Source organism: Trichoplusia ni, chromosome 3 (genome assembly GCF_003590095.1).
Source record: "Trichoplusia ni isolate ovarian cell line Hi5 chromosome 3, tn1, whole genome shotgun sequence".
Classification (NCBI taxonomy): Eukaryota; Metazoa; Arthropoda; class Insecta; order Lepidoptera; family Noctuidae; genus Trichoplusia; species Trichoplusia ni.
The window spans coordinates 16,320,669-16,347,803 of NC_039480.1; the positions used below are offsets into that span (position 1 = coordinate 16,320,669).

General features: G+C 35.9%; 1 protein-coding gene across 2 annotated transcripts; it reads left to right on the plus strand.

The window, feature by feature from the left end:
* The first annotated feature begins 818 nt into the window (after nucleotides 1-818).
* LOC113492161 (chaoptin-like) lies at nucleotides 819-26,881 on the plus strand. 2 transcript variants are annotated; one of them, XM_026869505.1, is made up of 6 exons: nucleotides 819-1,819; nucleotides 19,791-19,967; nucleotides 21,842-21,986; nucleotides 22,086-22,196; nucleotides 22,283-25,275; nucleotides 25,884-26,881. In XM_026869505.1, the coding sequence occupies exons 2-6, from the start codon at nucleotides 19,793-19,795 to the stop codon at nucleotides 26,168-26,170; spliced, it is 3,711 nt and encodes a 1,236-aa protein (XP_026725306.1). In that variant the 5' UTR covers nucleotides 819-1,819; nucleotides 19,791-19,792; the 3' UTR covers nucleotides 26,171-26,881. The 2 variants fall into 2 exon arrangements, with proteins under 2 accessions (XP_026725306.1, XP_026725305.1); XM_026869504.1 differs by lacking the exon at nucleotides 819-1,819 and having other exon boundaries at nucleotides 19,203-19,967.
* Nucleotides 26,882-27,135: the final 254 nt, after the last annotated feature.

Genomic DNA, 27,135 nt, shown 5'->3' on the forward strand with positions numbered 1-27,135 from the left:
ACAACCTATTTCACTGGGTTACATAGTATTCCATAGTAAGGTTTTCCACTTTCAAATATGTCAGTCGCATAAATCTACTTCAAACCGTGGGCTAAGTTTAAAAAGACAGAATTTTTAGAGGAAAATGTTTTACTATCGTTTTACAGTTTGGCTACTGCACTTCGTAGGCCTTAACATTACCATACATAAATGTGGTAATCGATGTCTTTAATTGAACTGATGACCTTTTAGCTTGTTATCTCTTAAACAGAATTCGTAAGCTAATTTAAACTTATCAGGCCATAAAATTACGGCTTCATAGAAAACATTTCCCTCACGAATTTGGTAGATACCACGTTTAAAAGGAAACGCTTACAAACGTATTATTTTAAGAGCTAAGCTCAGTAAAATTTGTTACATATAATTCAATATTTTGGACGATTTTGATGAAAGCTCTTAACAAATATCTTTCAAACTTGACTTATTAAACTCCTATTAATAACGTTATTACAAAATTCTCTTTGTAAAAAATATTTAATGTTTAAATCCAACCTAGTTTCTATGGAGATCAAAAGAGCTCATTTTGTATTGATCTTTGCAAGATTAACAATGCTGGATGTCATGTGTATTGAGGAATATATCATTGGATATAAAATAAAGCCAGTTAAGTACCTGTCAGATTCTAGGCACAGGGTTCCGTACAAGCAGGATGAAATAAAAACAAACTTGCTAAAAAAATTGGTCGTATATCATTCATGACCCAAACTAACATGGCTTACTTTCTACCTTCAATTATTGTTACAGCAAAAACTAACTGACATCATCTGTAAAAAATTCAGCAATATTAATTTAGAATTAGGGTTCATAAGATACACCCTAACCCCAACAAACCGATAGACAACGAAACCTTATTGTAGTAGTGTACCATTTTTACCCTCTGTCAAAGGAAACTTAAAAATAAAACTTCACAAAACCAATTTATATATTTTCACAAACTTCCTTGAACTCAGCAGTTTAAGTATCGATTTACTTCTAGTTATATATCAAACCACTTCGAACATTTAACAATAGAACATCTAAATCGTTTAACGAAGTATTCCCAACAATAAACAGGGCTCTAACTTCGTTAATATCAAAACCAAGTTATTAATAAAACAAGTTCGCTCGAAGATGACCACAGAAACAAAGTAATGGTGACTGCTCGTTTACTTCGAAACTCAGTTTCAATTTCACTCGCCCACCTTCATCAAAGGAACTTCTATTAATCTCGAATTACGAAACTGTCTAAGTCAAATCAGGGCAAGTTAAGGATCTGAATATTGTCTCGCTTGCACATTGAGTGCAGTCGCCAAAATATAGACATGAAAACATCGACATAATGTGTGTCATTTGAAGGCGGAAAACACTTGAACACGAGTTACATTGATGGGAAGATATAACTAATAAATGAGTGAGGCACGCACATTAATTAGTTGATGAGATAAGACCTTGAAGGGGAGATAAGGTACCTGAAAGGTATAATTTGAAGCGTCGATCGCGCGGCTCGGGTGCACGGGCTGGCTGGCGGCGCTCGGATCGGCGCTCCGTTAGTCCGACTCCGGCTGGCGAGGAGCGCGGCCGCGTCGCTGCCCGTCGCGACCGACCCCCCCTCACCTACGAAGTGCGCTAACTTTAAAATGCCCAACTCCCGCTTATTGTCACTAGTGAACCGCAAGCTTGAAAGTGACTAATGAAGTTGAACAAAATTTACAGTTTCTTATAAACAATCAAACGGTTAAAACTTTGGATTTCGATTGAATGGTGGTTGGTTTTGTGATGTGATTAATTAAACTAGCTATTCGTAAGTAAGATTTTTCTTTAATTACAAATTTAACGTGTCTAAAAGTTACATTTACTTTATGGATTTCATTGGTACTGTATGGGGAATAATCTTTTAAAATCATTTCGGTACGGGTCCGCTGAATATTTAATCATGTACAGAGTATTCTGTGAATAAATAATGAAAGCATGCGTGATGTTACAACTTTATGTCGGATAAATGTTTCAATATTTATCTACAACTGTTGCTGAGATCAATAATTGGGCAGAAAGAAATAGAATATACATTTACGAGCATAAATACATATTTTCTGCAATCATGTTTCCAAGCACTTTTTAATAATAAACTCAAAGCAAACTCTTTTAATGGAGGCTGCCGTGTTTTATTAAAGCAGTTAAAGCAAGTTGGACCTAAGAGAAATGGTTACTGTTTATAGCCCACGGCTTTTCCATTCTAAACATCGGGCATTTACAAAATAGACTCTTTCAGAAATCATTTTACGTATTTTTTATGCTCAACCAAAAATACTAGGTTCATATTCTCTTCATATTTGATAAAGTACGTAGCATTGATTAAAAAAAAAATAGGCTAATTATATTTGATTTAGTATCTACCAACCTAGTATTTTATTTGTTGTTTGGCGAAGGCAAATTAGTGAGGTATTAGGTCAATAGTATTGGGCTCATTATCATTATACTATGATATTAATGCGAATACCCTTCTCATGGGCCGCTAAAGCTAATTGTCGTTAATATTGGATGACCGCTATTAGCAGACGCATTGGTAATTGCATTCTGCTATGTATGTAGTAGTTAATGGGCTCTCCTACTTGACTCTATCAAGGAATCGTTTTAACACATTAACTGAACTACTGAAACGCCATTCAGTTGTTCTTAAAGGTATCTTAGCTTCTATTTTAGACAATCTTTTGTTTTTCGTGTCGAGGCTAGATGTTAATACTATTTGAGCGCAAGAGTTTCATCCGCATACTTCACAATGCGGGTGTACAAAATTAGAAAGTTTCCAACATGTCTCGTGAGTAACTGGACCATAGGTTTTTTAATTGTTTTACTTAGCTTCATTAAGATTGCAAACTTAAGGTGTCTTGGAACTAATAGGCTTTGCTCTCTTTGCTCATAAATCTGTGTCTGTGTCTAGTCTACAAAAAAAATACTTTACTTTTCTTGAATGAAATATAGACATCAAGTCATCACGTTCCAGTTCGTTTTTGGTTTCGTATCATTAGGTTTTACTGTTTTACTTCGGATTTCATAAAAAAACCTGGTTTACTTCTCGTTGTTTGACACTACACTGTATGCAACATTGCAGTGTTATGGACTCACTACTGCAGTATTGGTAGTAAAATCATATTGTTCATCTTCCAAGTTCAGACATTGTTTTAGCTATGAAAGCATGATACCTACTTAAGATTCATTACAATAACACAGGATTCGAAATTTCCAACGTTATTTCAATGTATTCAAAACAAAACATTAACACACCTTTAACGACTACTAATACTTAACGAAACGATTCACCGTATTAGCTGTTTATCGTCCAATTTTGGTCACCGTCCATCGAATGCGGTCAAATATACGTTAAAGGCAATCTGAACTCCGTAACTCAATTACAAGGGGATACCGATATCATAAGATTCGGCCGAACTGCACTCACGTAACAATTTCTCAGAGATAAGTTTGTCCGTCTTGAGTCAGATGGAAAATGGAAACCGAGGATACGAAATAAGTTACATGGAAAATCAACAGCGTGTTTGCAAGACTGTTGTTATCGACGAAGCGAGAGGGTGCTATGCGCAGTCCAGTGCGCTGTCTCTTTCTACCGTGGCTACAATGCTGCAAGTGGATTGCAGCACTTGCGTAACAACTTTTCGATAGCAATCTTCAAAAGATAACTTAGTTATAACAATTATTATCGAGCTCTACGCTCAGTCTAGTGCTCTCTTGCTTTCTCACTCCCTATAGCTCTCTTTTAAAAGTTTATTGGACTGACACAGATTTCTAGATGAACCAAGCTTAATATTTTGATAGCCATCTATAATTGTGTATGTTCAATGTTGTGATTGCTCTTTACATGACTCATCTACAGTTTATGGATGGACGTGATGCACAACTGTTGCCAGCCAAATTAATTATACATTTCATTCAGATGAACTGTTGCACAATTTCTTTTATTGTAGTGATGGTACAATATAATGATACTTTTTACCGGTTTGATCTCAAAACCAGATTAGAAGCAAGGTCGGCTTCTTGAAATTTACTTTTATAAGTTCTTTGAGCATAATTGATTTAAAAGATTTAGTTTAAAAAAGAAGTGAAATAAAATTCGGTCTTTTGATCAACCAGTAATATTTAATGACATAAAATTTGACTGAAGATTAATGATACCACCTTCTAGAAATACATTAAATCTTTAAGTTCTTTACCTGTTTTAATATCAGGTTTATAATTTTAACCATATGTACCATACCCCACATATCCATATAACAATAATAATACTACTGCATTCATTTAATTGTCTGTTCCAATTTGATAAACTATTAATGCTACGTTAAAATTTCATAGTCTACGGCGTAGCCGTAGCTCGTAGCAGCTACGGCCCGACTCGAAATATATTGGGATTCCTTTTGTTTATTAACCTTTATCGTATTGGGCAATGTATAATTAGCATAAAACTCTTGCATTTAATGGAATTGTAGAATAAATCATGGTTATTGAAATTTTGATGGACCGCTAAGTCGTTTTTAAAACTGAATAGTTTTGAAGTTGTATGTACCTTAACATAGCATAGCATATGCTTAACTTGGCAAGTTCTGATGAAGGCATGCATCGTTCCCTTGCCGTGATTGAGATGCCAGAACACTACACATTCTTGCTACGGAAACCTTTGTCTGGAATTTCTCAAGTTGTTGTTGGAACATAATTTAGTGTCTCTAGTTGTGACAGTGTTTCACGTGACTGTGATAGTGTCGGGTTTATTGTGCTACGTAATCAGAAACTAATATGTATCTAAATGAGTATGTCTCGGGCGAAAAATGTTTTTTTTCAGCTTGAGACATTAAGTATAGTCCTTCAGAACTTGTGTTAAACTACGAGTATGTCTTAGAACCTTCGTGAGGGTTACCCAACATGACTACTGAAATGTGCCTCGTGCTTTTGTAGTAGATAAATCGGTATTTTTACAAGGTGTCACTGTATATGAGTTTATATATTTTACCATAGCTCTTAAATATCTTAATCGATTCCAAAGACATCCCATACAGTCTGAGGCATCATAAGAATCTTTCAATCATTGCTAGCATCACTATCTCCATAAAAAGTACAAATATTTGAAGAAGAAATTTCGTATCTTTCCGGAGCTGTTTCAAAAACATTTTTTCTTTTAAGTAACAAAAAGAAAAAAAGGTTGATTACAAACTTACTCTGTAGCGTATATACAGAACAATTCATCACAAATAACCTAACCTTAAAACCGATGTAGGTCTCTAGTATAAAGGTTGAAGCTGATACTGTCAAGGGCTTTCGCCAGCTATTTCAAAGTTCCCTTGAGCTGAGAGCCGAGGCCCTGACAGTGCTAGTCAGGGTCACGGCTGTCTGCTCGCCTTTATTGCTTCTAAGTAATGAAACGACCTGAAACTGAACTCACTTGAGCAACTTATTAGTCAGCGTTTGCTATTGTTCTGCGATTTTCTGCTAATTATGTTTGGAAAACAGTCGTGTTCTCATACACAAGTGACATCGATGGAAGATAGCTTGAATGTATAAAGCGTTATTGCTTTTTCAATAGGTCACGTGACCTTATGCTCGAGTTTCTTGTTGGTGCTTCCCATGGATATGACATTTTGGAACCCCGCAACGGGAATCATTAGTTTTGTGGTTTAACGTTTCTTCAGTGTTTCTTGAGGTCGTCTTGATATAAAAATCATTTGTACAAACAATAAAAAGGTCTATTGACTATTGTATTGCTGCATTTTTAACGAGGATGAGCAGCAAAGGCTGATCTTTTGCTGCTTTTCAGTAAAAACTTTTCAAATTCCAGTTAATAGTGTCATCCTGGATTCCGTACAAATCGGCTAAAAGAAAACACCCTTCATTTTTATAACCTTATCAACCGTTTCTTAATTTCGATTTTTATTTTAATACACAGAAAAAACAAATCATAGCGTTCTGGCGATAAGGAAACCCTAATAATAAAAAAGACTATGCAAAGCTTAGCTAATAAAACCATTCTGTTACCAATTATCAGTATGTCACAATACAACTACTAAGTTTGACCTTAAGGAAACGATTCGCTACAAGCCAATGGTAACTAGTTAGGAACAAGTTGACTCAACTTTCGACCATCACATGATTACACCTGAATACTTTCACAACTATAGGAAGAACTATAATTACAATTAATTAGCTGAAAGTTACGAAATATTCTTATTAGCAAAGTTTTGATCACTACAATTTAAACACCTATAGTAGCTTATATTTTTACAGAATAGCTATACTAGCTAAACGAGTGACAAACATACACACAAACAAACGTTTGCGTTTATGATATTAGTGGGAACATTCTTTTATAGCTGAGTCCAGAAAATATTTACAAAACCTTTACGCTTGAGACTATCAATTTAAAGACACTGCTTATGAAATAGCTGAAACGGAAAATTAAGTGTCCAAAATGCAGTAATAAATTAAAAAAATGATATTAATGAATTAAGTTACAGTTAATTAAGTTTTACAAAAAACAAAAGATAAGCTACTATACACATATAACTATGTTACTACTATTCTGTCATACTATTTTACATACAAGTATATTTATTTACCTATATATACCTGAGAAGTCAATACACCTTTTAACACAACATACAAAGATGAATATTATTTATCTCTCTTACCTCACAAAACTACACATTAATTTTCATTGAAACGAAACTGCATTTACGGATTTTATCGCGGTTTAATTTTAGATTTTAGTTCCCGACGTTTCAAAACCTGTGCAGGTATCATGGTCACGGGCAGACGCAAAATTAAACCGCGATAAAATCCGTAAAAGTAGTTTCATTTCAATGTCTAACATTCGCGTAAACCTAAGAAACCACTATTAATTTTCATTTTTCGCTACAAAACATATTTTTATTTGATTATCATGCCACAGTCTATCCCATAGTCTTTACGTAACATTAAATATGCAAGCTTATATGTCTGTGTTATGTTTCAAAACGCTGTATCAAGATACATATCATTTGAGTACTCAAACCGCTTTGATCTACCTCGAAATAATTCTTCCACGTAAAGCTGAGAAAAAGTAAAAAACGTTCCACCTGTTAATCCCGGGAACGCTGAATCTAAGGCTGAGGAGTTTTCTTAATGTATGTAGGTATACAGTTTATGTAACTGAGTCCTTAGTCATGAGCTGACGCACCAGCTTATGATTAAGGACTCCGGTTGGATCCGAAACTAGTTGGGTTATCTGAATAAATACGCGTGCATAAACGGCTATTAAAAAGATAAAGATGCGGGCTGCCCAGGACCGGGATGGTTGGCGCTCTTTGTGGGAGGCCTACGTTCAGCAGTGGACGGCGATAGGCTGAGATGATGATGATGATGATGAAAAAGATAAAGATTTTTTTATTTTGTAAAAACATGGTATAAGCATAGGTCTTAGAATAAGTATTATGAACTCATCTTCTGCCACATTATGGCGTACAAAATTTTAATGAAGAAATATAACTTATGTATCCCAAAACAACTTTCTGCACAAAATCATTGATAACATAGACAATATGTTCATAAGGCGTATTTTTTATTTTATTTCATAGCTTCACCTCGCAGTATAACCTGCCAAGAGGATAAAACATGCATAAAAGTTACGCCTTATAATTTGGTAAGTGATTAAAGTGAAATGTTTTGAACGCAAAGCTTTTAGACACCACAGGGCTCGGTAGTCTATTCTATAAATAAGTTATTAATAAATAACCGTTCGCGCCTTCTTCACGCCTTAAAAATATCTAGAAATCCTTTTAAAGCAAGTCTTCTCATTTAAAGATGCAGTCGCATTCAATATTTAAGTCTTGAACCCAAGTGTTTTGGCTTTGCTGTGACAAAAATAGTCAGGATAGAAAAGTAGCTAGGTAAATCCTGTGGCGTTTTTCCTTTCTTAATATAGTATGTTAATTTGTTTAGGGTATCGAAGTAGCCTATTCTAGGGTTGAAATCAAGAAATGGAATTTTCAGCTAAATACCGTTTTAGCGTGAAGGGGTAACAAACATACACACATCGTCACAAATAAGCATACTCAAATACTATTTAATAAAATCAGTGTGAAGTATTATCATGTTAGTGTCATTTTTTAAAAAAAACAACAATTACACAAACAATTTTTTTTCTATAAATGAGTTTTGACAAATACTTGCTTCTTAGGAGAAACTTTCTATTTATATACGAAATGTTGTTACTATACAATATATTAAACCACCCATCAAATTTGGCACGATTTTTTGGAGTACAAAATTGTAATTACCTTGACTAGAGTTGTTTCTATTTAAAATTCAACCATTCATTTTCATTACTCGTTGTACAACAGTGATACACCTCACTAAACTTTATAAATAAGCCACATTTAACAGTAGAAACGCCTGCCAAATTTAGTTCATTTGCAATTCACAAAACCGTGCATAAACCAAATGTAGTTAAATTACAAAATCTAGTTGAACTAATTGGATACAAAAACATAGGTCACAACTTGTTTGCGAAATGCTAATTCACAGGATGTGAACGTGGACAGCAAATGCTAATGTATTTTGTCCACAAAATGCGACTCTTTTGTACGACTTCAAGTTAGTATGAATATTGTTAGTTTACTAGTTCAAAACCGATTTATTCTATTTGAATTATTTCTTTTTCGTATATTTTTGATACGTTTATAAATTTGACAAGCTATAGCCTGCGATCCCGCCGAAAATAATCACACGGGATTACCCGTTCACTGGTTTCCGCGTGAAGCAGGAACAAACATTCATACATTTATATTAACTAAACTTTCGCATTTCTAATATTAGGACCTGCATGGTCTCAAATAGTACTATTGTGGAAAAATCATGACAAACGCTCCGAAGGTTTTGTTTATAATACTATAGTGAGTTTCAATGTCAAATAGTATTGCATGGTAGACTGATTGGTGTGGGATACTATGCAAATAAGGAATGTTCTCTGTGAGCCTGTGAGTTGGAAGCCGATAAGAAGCAGACGATAAAAAAAATAGATTTAAAAAAATCTTACCCATCTTTTAAAATGTCACTCCATTCAAATTTTATCAAAATTTGTCAAGCCTAAAAACTATAGTAATAAATTATATTGTCATCGGGTTTGAAGCTAACCTGTAATTTCAGCCTACTAGCTTATCGGGAAGTGCCTCAAATTGAGTCGCAAAACACCAACCGGAACAACACAAACAAACAAACAAGACAGTGAGTGTATAAAAACGTGAGAAAAACTTGTCATAAAAAAAAAAAACAAAAATATCAGACATTTCATTTAAATTTTAAATAAGTAGGTCTACATTACCGAGTTAAACTGAAAAAAAAAACTAGAAAAATTATTATTTATTCCCTTGAGGTAACTAAGCAGGCTTTATTAATAGGTTTAGTTTAGCTTCGAGGAAATAACAGCCAATAACTCTGTCCGCTATTAAGCCTGTAACGAGTTCAGTTTCTAGGAAGCATAACTGAATGTTGATGGATCGTAACAACTTCACTAGATATTCTATTATCGTAAACTTTTATTAACATGTAGTAATTTAATAGTTTTAATTTGTTTCAACGTGTTCATAGGGTTCATTGAAATTCATTGCAATAACACTAGTAAAAGTAATGTAATTATTATATTATTTTTTGATGCTTTGATTTAATTATTTTTTTTGTTAACTTGTAAATATTTAACTCTGAAAAATTGTGTAATTAAATTAAATCCTCGTGTCGCTTTGCAAACATTCAAAACAGAACAATTTTTAATAACACTAGTGGTTACGTTCTATTCACTTTTTTTAATTTTTGTGTGTTTGAATATTAGCGCCGTGTTTATAAAAACAAATTGGCTATACAAATATGTTTTTCCTAAAATCTAAAATACACATAAAATATGAAACATACAAATTGTAGAATAAACAGACTCTGTTGACATTAAATCACTGTTTAGTCACCATTTACTGTTTATACAATATCGTTTAACTCCACATATTACAAATTTATAACGTTATTCAACATGATCATTAAATAGGCGATCTGAATCATACGATGCTTTCATAACCTCACGGCAATTTGCCTTTAAAACGAATATTTACACGAAAACAAAAATAGTATGAACAACTAAAATAAACTGTCGCAGATGTCTGATTCAGTCGCCCGGTTAAGTTAGCTTTTCTGTACTACTTAACTCACCGTTTATAGTTCAAAGAGTACCTACTACCTCCTGCAGTTGTGGGAGAGAGATGGAGCACTGCACGATGTAAAACACCGTCTCTTTTCCACGACGGCTCCAGTCTAACTTTTAGAAGCAGTGTTTGGCTCCCAGGTGCAATATATATCCCATCTACTTTTGGCCCCGGTTAGCAACTCGAGCCATTCCTCTTAATCTACTTTACGAGTATCGCATGAAGATTAACAACTGATCCATTTTTCATTCCCGATTCAATGCACCCAGTTGTAACAAATGTGTTTAGCATTGCACGTATTTTAGGATGTTAAGACTGCGACAAAGCTTACGGTTTTAGATTGCATTTGTCCCTCGAATAATAATAATAATAATAATAATAAAATCAATACAACTCTACGCACTTTTTTGAAGTCATGTATGGGGCAATGGACTACGGTGCTTCACTATCCAGGATGTCGGGATATCCAAAAGAGCGGTCAACTTATTAGGATTGAGCGGGGAATATTTCAAGGTGACAGTTTGAGTCCCCTGTGGTTCTGTTTAGCCTTGAATCCTCTTAGCACTCTGCTTGAGAATTCAAGGCTGGGCTACTCGTTGCGGAGAGGAAGCCAGGTAATCTCCCACTTGTTGTACATGGATGACCTGAAATTGTTTGCTTCCAACAAGTTGCAACTGATGAAGTTACTGAAGATTACTGAAAGCTTCAGTAATTCCATCAGAATGGAATTTGGTGTTGACAAATGTGCAGTCATGCATGTAAAACGAGGTGGGATTGTAGAATCCCAGGGCATACAGCTCTCGGATTCTATAAACCTTAGGTCCCTCTCCTCAACGGAAACCTACAAATACTTGGGTATGTCAGAGGCGTTAGGCATTAATGTCGCTGACATGAAACAATCGTTACAGACACGTTTCTTTGGCCGCCTGAATAAGGTACTAAAAAGTTCCTTATCGGGCGGTAACAAGGTGCGTGCCTTTAATGGTTGGGTCATGCCAGTGATAATGTACTCCTTTGGCATACTCAAGTGGACACAGACCGAACTGGACGCCTTGGATAGAAGAGTCCGCACACTGCTCACCGCAAATCGAATGCACCACCCGCGATCATCGGTAATGAGGTTATATATCCCGCGAAAGTGTGGGGGTCGTGGCTTCCTAAATGCCAAGACCCTCCATAATCGCGAGGTATGTAACCTCAGGGAGTATTTCCTCCGAGTGGACGTGGGGATGCACCGAGATGTGGTGGCAGTGGATAAGGGCTTCACTCCGCTCTCTCTAGGTAAAGAGAACTGGCACAAACCTGTCGTACTAAGCGTCAAAGACCGCAAAGATGTATGGCAAAGCAAGGAGCTACACGGACGCTATTATCGGACCCTTCACGGGGCCGATGTAGATTTCTTAGCGTCCGTGACCTGGCTACGCTTCGGAGATCTCTTTGGAGAAACCGAAGGGTTTGTATGTGCAATTATGGATGAAGTTATCATGACGAATAACTACCGAAAATATATAATTAAGGATGGTACAGTTGACATCTGTCGGGCATGTCACTGTCCCGGTGAATCCTTGAGACATATAGTTTCGGGATGTTCTCGTCTTGCTAACGGTGAATACTTGCACAGACATAACCAAGTGGCCAGGATTATCCATCAGCAGCTTGCTCTGAAATACAAACTTGTGGAATCTGAGGTGCCGTACTATAAGTATGTGCCCGACCCAGTTCTCGAAAGTGGTCATATCACACTGTACTGGGATCGATCTATCATCACTGACAGGACTATTGTTGCCAATAAGCCTGATATAGTGGTGATCGATCGATCAGAGCGTCGGACAATGATTGTTGATATCACTATCCCCCATGACGAGAACCTCGTGAAAGCAGAAAAAGAAAAACAATTGAAATATTTGGATTTAGCTCACGAGGTTGTCGACTTGTGGGAGATGGACTCGGCAATCATTGTCCCGATAGTCGTAAGTGCCAATGGCTTAATAGCCAAGAGCCTCGATCAACATCTTCGGAGGCTCTCGTTGGGCGTCTGGGTCAAGGGTTTGATTCAGAAAGCGGTACTTCTGGACACGGCGCGCATCGTGAGGAGGTTCCTCTCTCTGGAGCCCTGACCACCGGCAGCTTGGGCCCTGTTCCCGTTGCCGGTTGGACACTATTTTTTATATTTTTAAATGTATGTTGTTTTTATATATATTTAAAAATGTAATTTATATGTATTTTAATGAAATAAAGGAAATAATAAAATCTTTTATTGGTTCTAAAAACATATAACAAAATAATTAAACCCACCAAACTGTGTGACAGTTTGTCGGCGGGAATAGCGCTCGATAGATATTACACGTATTAAAGTTTCAAAATACAAAATAAACATACAAATACAAAATACAAAATACAAAATACAAAGGAACATGAAACTACTTATAAAATTATTCTTTAAGTAACATATTGCGTAACTTATTCTTTAAGGTTAGCTTACTTATTTTAGGATTTAGTTTTCTAAGCCAGTCGTAATTATTATATATCGAGGGGATCAAATACTTGTTGGTTCTTTCACCATAATAGTTCTTTATCGTTGGACGGATCAATTGCTGTTCTCTTACACGTCTTGTATTATAACTATTCTTTATTTTTATTTTAAAATTATCACTATAAAATTGTTCTAAAATCACCAAGTATTTGACCCTTTCATGAATAGGAAGTATTTTACACACTTGAAACAGTTGTTCATAATTATGGTTACATTTACGTTTTGTTTTAGGGGTAACAAGGAATTTCATAAAGCGGGTTTGCAATGACTTAATAATATCTAAATAAGTTTTAAATGTCCGGCCATATGTGCTCAGTCCATAGCTACTTAATGACTCAACTAATGCAAAGTAAACAATACGTAATGTCTTTCTGCTCAACGGTGCCTTTAATGCATGAAACTTGCTCAGGACTGCCCTAAGTTTCGTGCACACTGAATCAACATGCGTCTTCCAGTTAGCGTTACAGTCCACCCACAGACCTAGGTATTTAAAAGTTTTAACATATTCTATATTTTTACAGACACAGTTTATGTAAGTCGCGTGCAAGCACTCATATGTGTGTCCCTGTATACTGATATCTGAAATGGAGATATGTTTTGCTATTAGGTTATGTGGTGAATATATGTGCATTACTTTAGTTTTGCTAATATGCTAATAATGTGTGTGTTTGTTTAGCTACAGGAGAAATATAAACTGTAGCAATTCAGAAATTAAAACTTTAAAAAATATTTGTAAATGTCATAATTATGATTACCTTCTGCAATGCATGGTTGTTGATGTAAACATCTGGTGGTTGTAAGTGCGTTACTGCAGATACCAGGTTCGATCGAGAAAAATACATCTTATAAAATCTATAAAGTAAAGTATTTATAAAAAAGAGACAATACAACGTGTACATTTTCACGTTTCCATAACAACAGCGCAAAAATTAAAGCCATCTTTAACAGCTCATAGTTCAGATATCAATACAAGCAATATTAAAATCTAAGTATTATAATAAAACTGATTTACTAGACTCGCCGTTGTGTACCATTAAGATATCGCTTTGCTAGCATTAATAACAGTCTTAAATTGTTCAATATTTTCTTGAAGAAAGCTGTTTTCAGCGAATAAAAACAAACGAATCCTCAAATGCCTTCAGGGCCTTCAGTAATTGGTTCCTATAAAAACTATATTCTATTTGTGTAATAAGAAATTAATCCTTTCCAAACAAACTCATCAACTTTTTAATTACAGTCAATGTAGATCTTGAATATTTTATTCAAAGACTGGCCGACTTAATTCTTACGAAAAAAGAAAATTAAAATGTTTATTAACTGTTGAATTGAATTCGTAATTTGAATATCAAAGAAAAGCTTTGTTTACTTATTCATCGTTTAAAGAATTAGACACAATTCGTTTGTATTGTATTGCTTGCAAGGTGCCTACTTGATTTCCCGTATAAGAAGAGTCATGTAAACATATCTATACTAATATATAAAACTGAAGAGTTTGTTTGTTTGTTTGAACGCGCTAATCTCCGGAACCACTTGTCCAAATTAAAAAAATCTTTTTGTGTTGAATAGACGATTCATCGAGGAAGGTTATAGGCTATATACCATCATGCTGCGACTTATAGGAGCGAAGATACAACGGAAAATGTGGAAAAAAGAGAGCAGTTATAAATCATAACTTATATCTTCTAACCACGAGGACGAAGTCGCGGGCAACAGCTAGTACATCATATAAGAAACAATATATTTGCACGAAGCGAATATGACACTTTTTGTTACTTGCCTCTCAATTGCTGTCAGGTTAAACTATGTAATAGTTACCAAATCTATAACGATGACAATAGTAATTGACTCACCGACAAAATGGAAAACTAACAACTAATCACAGCTTCAGGTTTAAGGCTGACACTTGGAAATGATTTGTTATTTTTATACTCGTACATGTCGACAATTTTGGCAGCTATTTTTTTTCGTGCCAGCGTTTTGTGGCCATTCTGAATATTCTTTCCTGTTATGGAATTGGCTAAAAGACATAGAATCATACAATATTTTGTATGTATTATATGAATCATTGGCCTAGCCTTTTCCCAACTATGTTGGGGTCGGCTACCAGTCTAACCGGTTTCAGCTAAGTACCAGTGTTTTACAAGGAGCGACTGCCTATCTGACCTCCCCAACCCAGTTACCTAGGCAACACGATACCCCTTGGTTAAACTGGTTGTCAGACTTTTCAAGCTTCTAACTACCTGTATTGACTGTCAAAGATGTAGGAATAACAGCCGGGACCCAGACTTTAACGTGCCTTCCGAAACACGGAGGAACTCGTTATGACAAAGATGGTCACCCATCTAAGGACCAACTGCGTCAAGCATAGCTTAATCTGTGACCGTTTCACTTACGCGGTTATAGCTTAGCCACGAGCTCCTCCGTGTGTATGTATTATATGAATATTCGATCTTAATTGCCAAGGCCAATACTTTTAAAATATTTAGCAAGGATATTATACTGTACCACGCGCACTGTTTTTGTAGCGATTTAAAAATATAATAATATGACACGATGTTTGAGCAATTTTGTAGGTTTTATTTTGTCTTTCAATTATTCCAAGTGTGTTATTATATTCATAAATTTGAATGTAGATTTCTTGCGTTTTAAAGTCACGGCCTAAATATGTATGGTAGTAGAGACAACTTAGGTCTATTGTTGTCGGTAATTCTGCAATATCTAAGTGGAAAACGCCAAAGAGCCATTATCCTTAATAAAAGCATTCACAGAGGAAAAAAATCTAAAGTAAATAGGGCTAGTTGATATATAATTTAATAGTATTCAGTTCAAAGTAAAATAAATGTTTTAATCTGAAACGAATGTCGCTACTAATACTAAAGATAATTTAGATCCAAAATTAACAAAACTATTTAAATCTTAATCTTTTGTTACAAAGTAGAATCTAATTTGTAAGTCTTGTGTGCTAAGTAAATGAGATTCTATAATTAATTATAATTTACGCCGTGACGGCGACTGTTTTATAAGGCATTTCATTATTAAGTTTGTGTTCATTCTACAACTACGAGTATTATAATAATATCAGCCTGAATGTTACTACTACAAAAAAATGTCTTCCGATTTAGAGGATGATTGAGTAATCGTCACTATACTTGTTCACTATCGGTTTGGCAATTCCAGCTATAACATATCTATACTTCTATACTAATATATAAAGCTGAAGAGTTTGTTTGTTTGTTTGAAAACGCTAATCTCAGGAACTAATGGTTCAAATTGAAAAATTCTTGATGTGTTGAATAGACCATTCATAGGTAATGGCCACCTGTTTATACTTACAAAGATCTCTGTCTTTGGACATTTCTGCCAACGTGGATTGCCTAGAACATCCTCGATTTCAAAACACCTAATTCACCGCAATCAACCTAAACAATATTCCTATTATCATATTCATCGATTTATATACCTAACACAAATAAATGTTAAAAAATCATATCAAATCTTTAACCTAAGTTACTAAAATACTTTCAACAATTCAGTCACGCTAACCTCATTCATAAATACAATTCAGTTCGCCAAAAACAAGTGACACGTGACAAGAAAACAACAACCTAGTCGATATTGTCATGACCTTGACGTTTCACTGACATCCGTCACATAACCGTTAGGAAATTGACAATTCTTGCCTTTTACTTGAACTCGTGTTTTTTTGAAGAGTTATCCAAACCTGATTTCAAAAACAACTTAAGAATTACTTAATCGTAACGTAAATATTAAAGTAATACAATGCAGAGGATTTTTCTAAATACGTAATCAACATTATAATTATATGAAAAATATCAAATTTATATACGTTTATTACTTCGATTTACGTACTTAGACATAATAAACGATTGTCCTAAAATGCTCAAAGTACTTAAAGGATATCATAAGAAAATGGAATGTAAAAGGCACTGGTTCCAATCCAGATAAATCTCAGCAAATATAAGTAGGTACATAAAAGCACTTAACAAATTCCCATATAAAACATGGCTGAGAGATAAAAGTGACAAAACGACTTTTGATAAGACGTGCGTATTTTATGAGTGAATAATTCCAGAGATCCCGCAAATACATCTGAGGTGACGCCTAATCAGATTACGGTACTCGAAAATTTCTCCGATTACCATTTAACGTGAAAATCTCAGCGAAAACTTTTGTGCCACTTATTACCGCTTCAAGTGCCTTAAAATAATTTCTCACTTTTTTCGTCGTGGGCACTTCGTTACGGTCTCTTTCATCTTTTAATTTCTTTCTTCACTTCGTTTATTTTTTTATGCTTTCATATTCCGCTCCCTAGAGCCTAATGTTTCAATTACTCCTTAAAATGGAAATGCAGTAGACAACATTGGAATCGGAAACGTTCAGATGCGGATAATAACAGAAATTTCAGCTCATAACTGAAGGGAATATTTTATTTTTAGCGAAACACGAATCGGTTTCGTGTTCAGGAAAATCGTAATTGTGAAATGAAATTTGATGTATCGTTCCATTTTAGCGTAACAAAATTTCTTGTTACCTACCTATCAGAATCTTGTACGATTTATTTTGAGGATGTTAACAAGAACGGTTTAAACGGTATGTTTTTTTTTCTCTTTGGAAATAAGACGTTTTGTATTATTCTGCCTCAAGCTATTCATCTACTTTGATTTGATAACAGTGGAACATAGGGCACCGCAACAGTCCGCTGCAATCTAATTTGAAGCCCTCCTCGAATGCAGTCGGTATTTTCCCGCCAGCCCTTGGCTCCACTCCAATCTTTATTTCTGCATCACCACGGAGCACCTTCGTATAGCGTAAATAATTCAACTTCTGCTGTCAAACAAATTCCCTTTGAGAGTTCGTGTGTAAAAAAGAAATTATTGTTACACCTCGCTTCATTCAGATACAGAATGCTTTGGTAGTCCTTTTTGCATGGTATTGAATTTACTTAATTGATTAGGTATCATTTTATTTCAATATCGTTGCTATAATGCTTTTCCGGTTTCTTGAGTAAAGGTTAAGGAGTTTTGAAGACATGGTTAGTGCTTTTCATAAAACGAAATAAAAATAGACATCAGTAAAATATTTCAAATCCTTGCATATTTACCTTCGCTTGCCATTACACTCTTCATCACGAACTGATGATTTAAGTAGTCATTTCCACAGAGGATAATAAATAATCAAAAAAGCACAAGTGAAAGCACGCTGTATAAAATATTGCGTTCGAACAAAGTAACGGAACAAAGTTATTGCGTGGCTTGTCTGCATAAATTGATAAAATGCAAGCGTAGCCTATTAATAAACAGTCGTTTACGAAACCTTAACAACCTTAACGCAAAAGTGAGCAAAAAACGGTACAAATGAAGCCTCTTAGCAGTACCTATGTAAAAACGAGACGCAGCTATTTAAAATGTAGAGCAACATCTCGCTCAGTCACAACAGTCGTACATCAAAAGTTCAAAGTACAGGCACCGAACGGAAAACTAAGACAGACAATATGAAATACCGAAAATTGGATTTATACTCCTTTTAGTTTCTTATTGCGTACACATACAGACCTGTCGCTCACACTTTTTTGTATAAGGGTAAGCGAAGCTCTACTTTATTCTGGTAAAAGTAAAATGTAGTTTATTACATTTTGAGAGCACTAAACTATGCGTTACTAGGTTATGTAAGACCAGTATGGCCGAACGATCTTTACATTGTAAAAATATTACGGTTTCTGACGTAGCGAAGATTACCGCGAGCGGTTTATTATGATTGAATTTTTAACGTTAATTATATTGAAAAATTCGTAACAGCATAACTGTATTCAAGTGTTGCGTGAAGCCCAAATTTAAATTATAAAAAAGTTATTGAAAAATCAATATTCACTGAGGCCACTGATTTAGAGTTTGAATTTTGTTATTGTATCCTATCACGTCTTGACGGCAGTTTAGTGAAGCGACTGGTGTGTTTAGCCAAGAGTCTCGGGTTGAAGTTGAAGTCGTTGTGGTGACATTTTTCACTGTAGTTAATTACAAATATTATTCGCTGTAAGGTGCTTCTGAAAAAGCCAAAGACATGAGAAACATTTGAAAAATATCTGTATGTTTTTTTTTGCAGATATTGTGTAAAAGAAAATTATAAAAATGCTGTTTAAGGAACCAGAACACCTGAGAATTATATTCAAAAGGTTTTAACCCACTTCAGAGGACTACAGATACAAGCCTGACACTAGGTAGTACCTACCATAACCATTCGAAAAGAAGAAAGAAAGACCTGTTATAACAGAAAAAAATATCTTACTATAAATACATTCAGTAAATTATACACCTCAATAACAATAGGCATACACATAAATAACATGCCAAGTGAGGCAAATATTTTGAACGGAAATTGAACCCTGAACCGAAATCAGTTACGCTTATCGCATAGTGGTTAACCAGTTTCAATTTGTTTGGCCGTATAAATACAATCATAACTTTAATAACTAGCAATCATTAAAAGCAATACACGGTAGAAAACATTTTTTATTCGGAATACCTAGAAAGGCAAGCGAAATTATCTCGAAAGCCTAACTAACGATCGAGTACTCGAAAGTTTAAAAGTTAATAAGCGCGAGAACTGCTCTTGAATGTTCATTTGTTTATAACGCATCGTTCCAATATCAAACTATTTACAACTTCCCATTTTTAATGTTTGAAGTTGTTTGAATGCATGGATAGCCGGGTTGAGGACACCATGAGACCCATTGTGGGCGATGTGTCGCGGGTTCGACAAGCGTTTCGGTGATCCACTTATTCTGATTGGGTCGTTGTATGTTGCGACGATTTGATTAAGAAGAAAAATAATTGCCACTTGTATTTTACTCTTTATAAACGAATTTCTTATTCCTCGGCCATGCCAATATGAGGTCATGTCATCCGCGAACTATCACCGTTAAAGAAACGTTTCATTATTTTCTTTTTTCTGGACATTGTCTTAAGCAATAATTCGTATTAATATGATACTTTGTTGTGCAGTGATGGTGTTGGGGCATGGTAGCGCGCGATGGGCGCTGCAGTGCGCGGCGCTGGTGGCGTGCGCGCTGGCGGGCGCGCTGGCGCCGGAGCGCGTGGAGCCGTGCGCCGGCAGCCCGCTGTGCTCCTGCCGCACCGCGCACATGTCCTGCATCGCCGTGCCGCTGCACAGGTTCCCAGGTAACACTCATATAAATCCTTTCCTCCGAAATCAGGATGTCCACAAACCGTTTAGCTTTTAAAGTGAAGGTTCGTAAACTGTTTCTGGAAAGTTTAGCTAATTCGGCCCTTGAATCTTCATCTTCCTAATTCTTAAATCTTACTATATTTAAGTAATATATCTTATGCACATATTTGTATTACTTTTCTTATTATTTAAATAAGTAAGATTACATTCTTCGTAGTATGTATTTATAATAAAGACAATGTAGTGTATTTTATCTTGGTCTACGTTGACTTTTATTTATACACCTATCTCTTGATATATCTGCATCACCCTTTGGTTGACTGGTAGAGAATGTCTCAGGCATTAAGTCCGCCATTGTAAATGTATTGTATACGAAGTGTTAATAAATAAATTAATATACAAACCACACCAACCCATCTAGAAAAGTGGTAGAAAAGTAATAGCAATATCTAAATGCTTTAAAATTATTGATTGATATTTTTATCCATGTGACCATTAACGCTAACTGTTGTAAAATTATCACTTGCCTACGGGCTTCGGTATCATGTAACTGAATTTGAAACGCAAAAACTCACTCAAACGTGGCGTTTTTCTACGCTCTTAATCTCGAATTTATGGTTCATTTAAGTATAAATCTCAGCAGCGTATACTACAAATAACATACAAAGCCCAAACTATACAAAAACTAGCAACCTTCATCATCGAAATTTATTAAACTAAAATGAGGTCTTGGGGTCATATAAAAACAAATGATACTCGAAAAAGTTGAAGAAATCGTAGTAAAAGTGATCCGTTTTCTGCAATAAAAGGTTTTATCTCTAAATTCTATTTAGTTCAAGAGGCTGGCTTCGGACTCGAGTCTATTGTGAAAACATATCAGCGCTCTACAATGTATTGTGCGTCGTCTTGACAAATGCTAAACAATCTACAAAAGATCTTTTGTCCCTTTTCTTATAGCCTACACTAATACTATAAGAAAGAAAATGTAAAAATTACTTACGTGGCGTAACGTAAACTGAAATTCCATATACAACTGTTTATTATATTTATTATTTATTTGTGTTTCTTTATTATATTGATATGTTTCATACTTTTATTCATTTCGTTATTGAAATCGTTTTCTTTTTCTAATTAAAACAACAAAATACCAAAATGCTTTTATTATTTCTTTTGTAATCGTATTAATTTAAATTTGATAATTTCTATATTAATTCGACGGGCCTATTATAACCTTAAAATTATGTACTATTTTTGTAAAAAAAAAATTTTTTCAATTTTCCTTGTTTTATTATAAAAAATATTGTATTTTTATTAATTCATAAAATTTAATTACAAAATTGCTTTCATGCATTATTTAACGGGCTATGATTGCAATGAAGATTGACGTTCGATAATTAATTAAATTGTCGACCAACACTGATATTCTGTAATTATCGAGTGTTATTTGATTAATTCAACACTAGTACTAAATCTAGTTTTACATACGTATGAAAAACATGCAAACAGAATATGGTATTCAAAGCCCTATTGAACCAATGTTGCAAACATGATATGTTTAATTAATCTAGAAAATAATTGAACTAATAACACTCGTACGTTTTAATCAATCAGTGGCCTAATTATCAAATTAAAACTTTATCTGTTTTGTAATATGTTCTGTAGTTGAGTGAGACTGTAATATAAAGTATTTATGGTGCAGTTAAGGCAAACATTACATTTTCAATTATTATAAAAATCTTTTTAAATTAAAAGTTCTCAGCAATGGACCGTATAAAGTTACAAGTGAATGCCTTAATTGAAATGGTACGGCATCGTAAGTCCTTAAGTCTGGTTCAGAACTATGTACCCATTTAAACTTCTGTTGCAGAATGGCCCCGAATAGAGCTGCAACATCTAGACATAAGCATGTCTAACCTGGAAGTGCTGACTGAGAGCGCACTCGACGGATTGAGATTGCAAACATTAGTTCTCGTCGCCAACAAATTACATTACATCGAGATGCACGCATTTAGGTAAATCGTATTTTAATAAAACTTTAAACAAACAATTTGGAGAACTTTAATTAAAAAGTCAAGTAAAGGGAACATTAAATAAAACTCATTCGTTTTCAGCTCCATGGCCGGTACACTAGCGTCTTTAGACCTCGGTTACAACGAATTCACTGAAATACCGCAGCAGGGCTTAAAAGATTTAAAAGTTTTAAACTGGTTGAATCTGCAGAAGTAAGTTAAAGTTTTCAAACTAAATTCTATTAAACTTTTACTCGGAGAGTTGATTAATTTTGTTAATATTTTCAATTGTATTTTAGCAACAATATAGTGTACATTGGACCCGAAGTCAAATGGCACCATTTGGAGGATACGCTGACGAGTTTGTCTCTGAGCAACAATCAGCTGACGCACCTCAAGTCCCAGGCGCTGACCTCCCTGTACCACCTGCTGCAGCTGGACATGGAGGGGAACCACCTGCGCACCATCAGCGCTGACTCCCTGCCCCCCTCCCTCACCCTCCTGAAGTTATCCAACAACTTCATACATGAACTATCCTGTGATTTACTTTATAGTCTACCTAGGTTACAATCAGTACACGTACGGCATAATTTTATTTCCTTCTCTGACACTTACGTCTGTCCTAGCAATAAAAGCAAACGAATTGAAAAGTTAGACTTGAGTAACAACAAAATCAATGACACTTCTCAGTTACTCCTTCTTCGTGATGTACAAATTAGACAAATTATTTTAGACCTAAATGAATTAACGTCGATCCCGAAGTTGGTTTACAAGAACAATAGAATTGAGAGATTGTCCGTGTCATATAACATGCTAAGTTCCATTAGCCGCGATCTATTTTTGTCGCTTAAAAACACGTTGGAGCATCTGGAAGTGGAGCACAACAAATTGTTCTACTTGCCGGACAGCCTGGCGCAGGTCGCGCGGCTCCGCCATTTATCTTTAGCGTACAACCAGTTGGAGGAATCGCCGTCGCTCCCGAGCCGCATCCAGACGCTCTCACTGGCCGGCAACTTTTTAACTTCAATACCTTCCGCACTTCAAACGCTCGAGCCCGGCTCCATTCGCTATCTTGACTTAAGCTACAACAGGATATCTAATTTGTTACCAAACGAATTCCTCGACTGGTCCACTTCACTCGGGACTATCAACTTGAGAGGTAACAGGATTGCTCAGATTTATAAGAACGTTTTTCCTGCAACTATGCCATTGAAGGAGATAAATCTAAGTTTTAACGACTTGTACTACGTGCATCCACAATCTTTCTCGAACGTGACTAGTTCGCTCCATGTACTGGAATCGTCTTCTACGCTTTTTAGTGGTTATTTTCCGTTTGAAATCGAAGAGGGCTTAGAGAATCTCAGTTGGCTATCTTTCGATAACAACGATTTCCACATCCTCAAGCTGTCCGACGTGGTTGCATTTCCATATGTGAAGTACTTGAATCTAGATTACAATAGGATAGTCGACATAGTCATAAGCGAGGATTATCATAACGTATCGTTGCCGCTGAGCAACTTGAGACTCGCCTACAATTTTTTGCATTCACTGCACAGCAGAAGTTTTATATACATGCCGGAGTTAAGGAACTTAGATTTATCTTATAACAGAATCAACAACTTAACTAAGCACACTTTCACAAACTTACCGAACTTGAGATATTTATCTCTTGCGGGTAACATAATCGATTCGATGGAAGCCGAGACGTTTGCTAATTTACCAAAACTGCAAATATTGGAGCTCCAGGGAAACAACTTTACGTATTTATCACTAAATTCGTTTCATAACGTATCTAATATAGATGTAACGTTCACGTTGAACGTTAGCAGGAACCGTATCAAGTTTGTGGATGGTGAAACCGCAATATCGGTTAACATATTTGATGGTTCGTATAATGACCTCTATGAAGTGCCAAACAATTTTTTCGCTGCGGTCGAGTCGTCCATTCGACAGATTATTTTATCGCATAACAAAATTATTTATGTGTCGAGCGAAGCTTTTGGGAATTCGAAATATCTAGAAATTTTAGACTTACATAAAAACAACATCAATAACATAAAGAGAAAATCATTTACTGATCTTGTATCGCTACAGATCTTAGATTTGTCGTTCAATGTCATTTCGCAGTTATCTGTGGAACAATTCTACAATTTGAATAAACTTAGGTATTTAAAACTGGACCACAATAATTTAAGGTTGTTGCCAAGGGACGTGTTCAAGAACACGATCGTGGAGCACCTGGACTTGAGCTACAACGACATGTCGCTGTTCCCGGGCACGGCGCTCTCGCAGATCGGGTTCACGCTGCGCTACCTCGACATGTCGCACAACCGCATCGAGTACTTAGATAGCAACATCTTCCGCGGCACGCAGTTCCTCCTCTGCCTCAACTTGGGCCACAATCTGTTAACAGTACTATCAGATAACACGTTTTCGAGTCTCGGCGGGTTGCGCCAACTGGACCTCAGCTTTAACTCTATAAAGGCAAACTTCAAGGAGCTGTTTCATAACCTCCCCAACTTGAGGCATTTGAATCTTGCAAATGTAAGCTTAAAGTCAGTGCCTTATCTACCTTTGACAAACTTGACAAATCTCAATTTGACTTCAAATTACATAAACAGTTTTAAGGAGACTGATGTGAAGCGGCTCGTGAGTCTTCGCCATTTAGATCTTAGTCATAATCGTCTTACCTCTTTAGTGCCAAAGATGTGGTTTCACTTAAATAATTTAAACATCCTCGACCTATCGTCCAATCCCATTGTGCGAATCACGCCGAATAGTTTCAAATGGTTAAGTAATTTATCTCATTTGAATTTAAATGGACTCAAATACTTAGATATAATTGACCAGGATTCCTTCCGTCCCTTGATATCGCTTCGGTCCCTTCATATACAATCGTGGTCGACCATAAATCACTCTACGTTTAGCATTTCCAACATCACCTCTTCCCTGCCCGCGCTCTACAAACTAGTTATACATTGGACTGAGGAGACTATGGAGAATCAATTACACGGGATCGACACGAGGAACATTCGCTACTTAGAAATTACAGGATCAAATCTTAAAAGAATATCTGACGACGCCTTCCTGCCATTCGCCGACAGTCAAGAGATATTTATAAGGATCACAATGACTTCCCTAACTAAATTGCCGACAGCATTTATGAGGCATTTGGGACAAGTTCCCCAACTCGGCATCGACTTGAGTTATAACCAACTGACGACTCTAAATCCTGCGATATTCTACCCGAACTTCACGAGTTGGAGCCACGTCGCCACCAAGCTGCTGTCAGGTACGTAACATTCATGCTCGTGTATATTTTATGACGATATCAGAGCTACGCAATAGCGGGCGGCCGACCGGCTGCAACATATAAACAAGATAAAGTTTCGCTCCAGACTAGATGATTTTATTTTACCTTGCGTATCTGAGCTCAGCTTAACGAAGTTGAAAACCTGCATTTTTACGCTCGTTTAATTTTTTTAAACTCCAACTTAGTTCAGCGCTGGTTACGCCCGGTTTTAAAATTACCATGTTGTTTCGTGTCAAGTTATTCTCGTTTTTTTTTTATACATAATGTTTTACGCCCCCATTTTTACCAATCCACGTGTAATTACTATCAAATCCTTTATTAAAATGATTTAACATTTTGTACACTATAATTAACGTCGCTATATCTCTGAAACAAGTTAGGCAGTTCATTAAAAATGTACAGTCGCGCGAGTGAAACAGGAGCCAATGGTAGTATTTTATTAAAATTTACTGAGCCTCTCACCACGCGGAATAAGGCAGGCAACTCTTCTTAATGAGTTTTAATTATTAATACACCACTCGAAACTTTTCTAGACGAGGTAAATAGTCTATTAGGTTGTATTAATATTTGCATGACTGATGTGGTAGGTGGGTTGATCCTGACGGGGAACCCTCTGCGGTGTGAGTGCGAGCTAGCGTGGCTCGGCGCGTGGCTGCGGCGCTGGCTGCAGGAGAACGAGGCGGGCGCCGAGCTACGCCGCGCCGTGCGTAGCGGCACGTGCAAGGACCCGCTCGGCAGGCGCATCCCGCTACAGCAGCTACGCGCCGACGAGGCGGAGTGCTACGCCAGCGCGCTGTCCAGCGACGCGCAGCCCAACTACACCGACCTCGTGTACGCGCTCGCCCTCGCGCTCTGGACCATCCTGCTGAGATGATGTCTGTCTCCATAGACCTTAATGTAATACAATTAGCTAAATGTAAATATGTTTAATCACGAGAGTCTAACGTTTGCAAACAGACTGTAGTTGAATTTTATACACGGTACGGTTTATGATTTTTGTAGTTACGTAAACGTGTATGAACGAGACGAAAGTAATTTTTATGTCTACTTAAGAAAATTTCGATGTGTAAGGTAGGTTTGTATCATAAGGTCGATTAGTTTTTATAGATATTAATAATGTAATCGGTATTGTAATAACAATAGATTGCTCACGAAATGCGACCATTTATAAACAGAATATTGTAAGCAATTCTGTCTGTTTATTTTGTTTTTATTATTGTATTCAAATTATATACGTAACCTAAATACGTTTAACGTATCCTACCCTAGTGCGGCCACAAATTGTTATTCATTTGTAAATTTTCTTGATACTGATGTAAATATGTACAAAAGTAAATATTTTTACATAATGCTATTATTTTATTCAGTTTCCCTAAAGAGCGTGAGTATTTCCCAAGGAGACGGCGTTCGGTGGAATCCAGCGAAATGTTTCATCACGTTTCATAATTCCGCAAGGTTTCGTTTATCAAAAGCGTAGCTTTGTGATTTCAGCTGTGGGCACCTAACCTACTTAAATTATAATTCGCATTGTGATTTCACCACCAGACATTTCCGAAATATTTTACTAATCCCCGCACGAAACTCAAAGCAAATTGCTTACTTTATAGAAGTTCATTGTTGTAGAAATGGAATCCAAATTATTGGATAGGCAACAGTTTCGAATGAAAAATAAACTGTGGCTTGGATAACATTATTGAAATTGGTCTAATATAAATAATGAAATTGTGCAGGTCGTATAGTGGGGAATGTAAATAAAATAGCAGGGGATTAGTGGTCCAATGAGGAATAAATCAAACGTAGCCAATGAATACATTTAATTTCCGAGTTGGCTTTGATTCG

Excerpts from the sequence above, each read along its gene's own strand:
- LOC113492161 (XM_026869504.1), top strand. The coding sequence starts at position 19,772 with ATGATACTTTGTTGTGCAGTGATGGTGTTGGGGCATGGTAGCGCGCGA. Across the intron at positions 19,968-21,841 it reads GCCGCTGCACAGGTTCCCAG|AATGGCCCCGAATAGAGCTG; the intron begins GTAACACTCATA and ends CTTCTGTTGCAG. Across the intron at positions 21,987-22,085 it reads ATCGAGATGCACGCATTTAG|CTCCATGGCCGGTACACTAG; the intron begins GTAAATCGTATT and ends ATTCGTTTTCAG.